Below are 3,225 nucleotides of genomic sequence, written 5' to 3'. Positions count from 1 at the left end.
GATATTCATATAGTCCCACGAATTCCCAATTGTCATAAAACATAACTACAACTTTACCATCTCTTAATAACACATTCTCCAAAGTCGTCTTAAACACAAAACAACATTACAACCACATATGGTACATGGGTCAAACTAATTCTAACTAGATAACTCATCTTCTTCACTTCCAACTAATTCAACATACCGAACCATCGATTCCTACTTATATTGACATAGTGCTCCATAAACGCTTGTTCGAATCAACACGACCGAGTAACTCATCGTTTTCCAACCAAAATCACACTTTAATTAAACCAACTTATAATTTTACTACTTTTAATAATCACAACTCAACTTTCAATTATTCTACGCTCACTTCTTCTGACCCCCATACTTGCTAAACATTCTATACCACTACCAACAACATTACAGCTAATAGTATAAGCATCGTCAGTTATCTATAAAGGAGTACTACTAACGAAATCTTACCTTCAATGCGTTCGTCTTCGTTATCCATCTGGCCCTCAACTAAAGGGGACACTTTGCCACTAGCTTGCGTCTTCTTGGGTCTCTGACACTGACCACTAATGTGCCCTTCATCGCCACAATTAAAACAAACCATCTCTTTATGTCTGCAATCCGACATTACGTGTCCGGTCTTACCATAACGGAAACACCTCTTAAGCTTAGCATTACACACATTGCTCTTATGACCAGCTTGTCCACATTTGAAACACACAACTTTAGCAGGAGTGTCTCCCCCACTTGTTTTCTTGCCAGAACCAAATTTCGGATCCTTCCTACCATCATAAGGTTTCCCACGGTATCGTCCTTCTTCTCGTTTCAACTCTAGAAATCTCACTCCTTTCTTTCCACGCACATCTTCTGGAAAATAGTTCTCCAAGAATACCCTACGGAGAAGTGCCCAAGTAATTTCAGTGCCTTCTTCATCAAACCTCTGCCTGGTATTACCCCACCAATCCTCAGCTCCTTTCATTAACATGCGAGTACCGAACCGAACCTTCTGTACATCAGTACAATTCATAACTTGAAAGATCCCCTCCATTTCTTTCATCCAAGCTCGTGCCTTATCCGGTCCATATCCTCCTTCAAAAATTGGCGGATTAATCTTTCGGAAGTCTCCAAAAGCACGTAACTCATCCCCTCCTCTGATACCAGCATTCACGTGCGGCGCTTGTCCAATCGCACCCGCCACCCTCGTCAGTGCCTCAACATTAACGTCCTTACTCTTTCCGGCAACCATTGTCCTAAGACATCCAACAACCGACAAGAAAATAGTATTGATCGTGTCAGATACACAAACCCAATACATACGGGATAGAAAACACAAATAACAATTAGAAATCAATTATCAATACTCGATTGCTAAACAAAAGACTGACTCTACTACTTGGCCGGACGGACCGACCTGCTCTGATACCAATTGTAACACCCCACTTTCCCAACTTATAGATTTATAATAAAAGTACACAGTTTATATCAGAGTATACCAGTAGGATGTCACATCTTCCAAAAACTCATAACATTTAAGTTCATTTTATTACTCCATTTATTCCTAAAAGAATATCTTACACAGCGGAAATACCAATTATTCAGTTTCATAGCACTACGGCTTAAAATAACAATATCCTCCACAAAAATTCGTGGTCCAACAAAATATAAAGGTAAGATACGTAACAAATCAAACAAAGTAAAACATAACAAATTCCCAATCCCGTGTTACGTATCAGAGCGACTCCTAAGACTCGATCAAGCAACACTCAACATCCAAGCACTACTCAGGTACCTGAATATCTGTACTCCCGAAGAAGCACAGACACAACAACAGAAAGGGGTGAGAATTACATTCAATAAATACACGGTGAATTATCACATGCTAAGGAGTAGTATCTACACATATATACAATTATAGATCACACATCAATTCTCACACACAACATCATCAACAACACCATTCACAACATCAACAATACTATTCACAAAATCGACATTCAAATATATGAAATGTGATGCAACCAACGACATCTATATGCATGTGGTACCAATGGAGCATAAGCCCCCATCATAATGCCAGTTAAAAGGGCAACAACAAGGCATAAGCCTTCAGCATCAGAGCATAAGCCCTCAACAACAAGGCGTAAGCCTTCAGCAACAGAGCATAAGCCCTCATCAATGTATGTATGCAACATGGACGCACAATCAACAACAATCGTACCATACAAGGCATAAGCCTTCAACAACATCGACATTGGTTATACGACCTACAACTCAAAATGTCCACATATCAGGACGAATCAACTCAAAACAATCAACTCTGGCCATCGGCCTACAACTCATATCAACAAATCAACGACATCAAAAATCAACAACATATCACAACAATACCATTAGCCAACAACAACATAATTCGCTTACCGAAACATTATTTAACGGCTTACTAGTTCATCATTATAACATATATGCACAGTACATCATTCATCAAGCAATAAAATCATGACTTAAAATTAATTTAAATTTACATCTCATTTCATCATTTACACATAGGTTATCTCCTAAGGTTCATCATGCTCGAAACGGCACTAAAAACGGAGTTACGGATCAATTACGCATCATTGAACTTTCGAAGAAAATCACAAAACAAAATTTTTACACACGGAAGCCATACGCGTATGGCACCTCCCATACGCGTATCACCCAAACCCATACGCGTATCAGTCATCCCATACGCGAATCAACAGAACTAAATTTACACTGAAAATTCCCATACGCGTATCAACAGACCCATACGCGTATGGCCTCATCCCATACGCGTATCAACAGACCCATACGCGTATGGCCTCATCCCATACGCGTATGCCAGAATTCCATACGCAAAACGCCAGTATTTCTCCAAAAATATGCAATTTCGCACCAGTACGTTTTCCACTCGTTTTCACTCATAACAGGCTATGATTTTAAGTCTAAAACAACACTTTTTCACCTATTATCTCATACCTTTCATCTAGATTCATTAACCTATTCTTCTACATTCATTTTACATGATAACAACTCACTTTCTCCTCATCAATTAAACCTATATTTTCAGATTTGGGTTTTTAAGAGAAGAACACAACAACACATCAACTGACACAATACTCATATCACATTCATCAATCAAATCAGAATTTCACACAGATTCAATCAGAGATGACATCAATCACACACAAAATCAATTAACATTCA

The 3,225-nt window shown here is 38.7% G+C and overlaps 1 protein-coding gene across 1 annotated transcript; it reads right to left on the bottom strand.

Moving 5' to 3' along the window:
- Nucleotides 1–436: 436 nt before the first annotated feature.
- Nucleotides 437–1,246, bottom strand: LOC131651089 (uncharacterized). The gene has a single exon (XM_058920762.1). The coding sequence runs from the start codon at nucleotides 1,244–1,246 to the stop codon at nucleotides 437–439; it is 810 nt and encodes a 269-aa protein (XP_058776745.1).
- Nucleotides 1,247–3,225: the final 1,979 nt, after the last annotated feature.

Source organism: Vicia villosa, linkage group LG1 (genome assembly GCF_029867415.1).
Source record: "Vicia villosa cultivar HV-30 ecotype Madison, WI linkage group LG1, Vvil1.0, whole genome shotgun sequence".
NCBI lineage: Eukaryota > Viridiplantae > Streptophyta > Magnoliopsida > Fabales > Fabaceae > Vicia > Vicia villosa.
The sequence above is the reverse complement of the archived record's forward strand: the minus strand, read 5'-3'. Positions and strand labels throughout refer to the sequence as shown.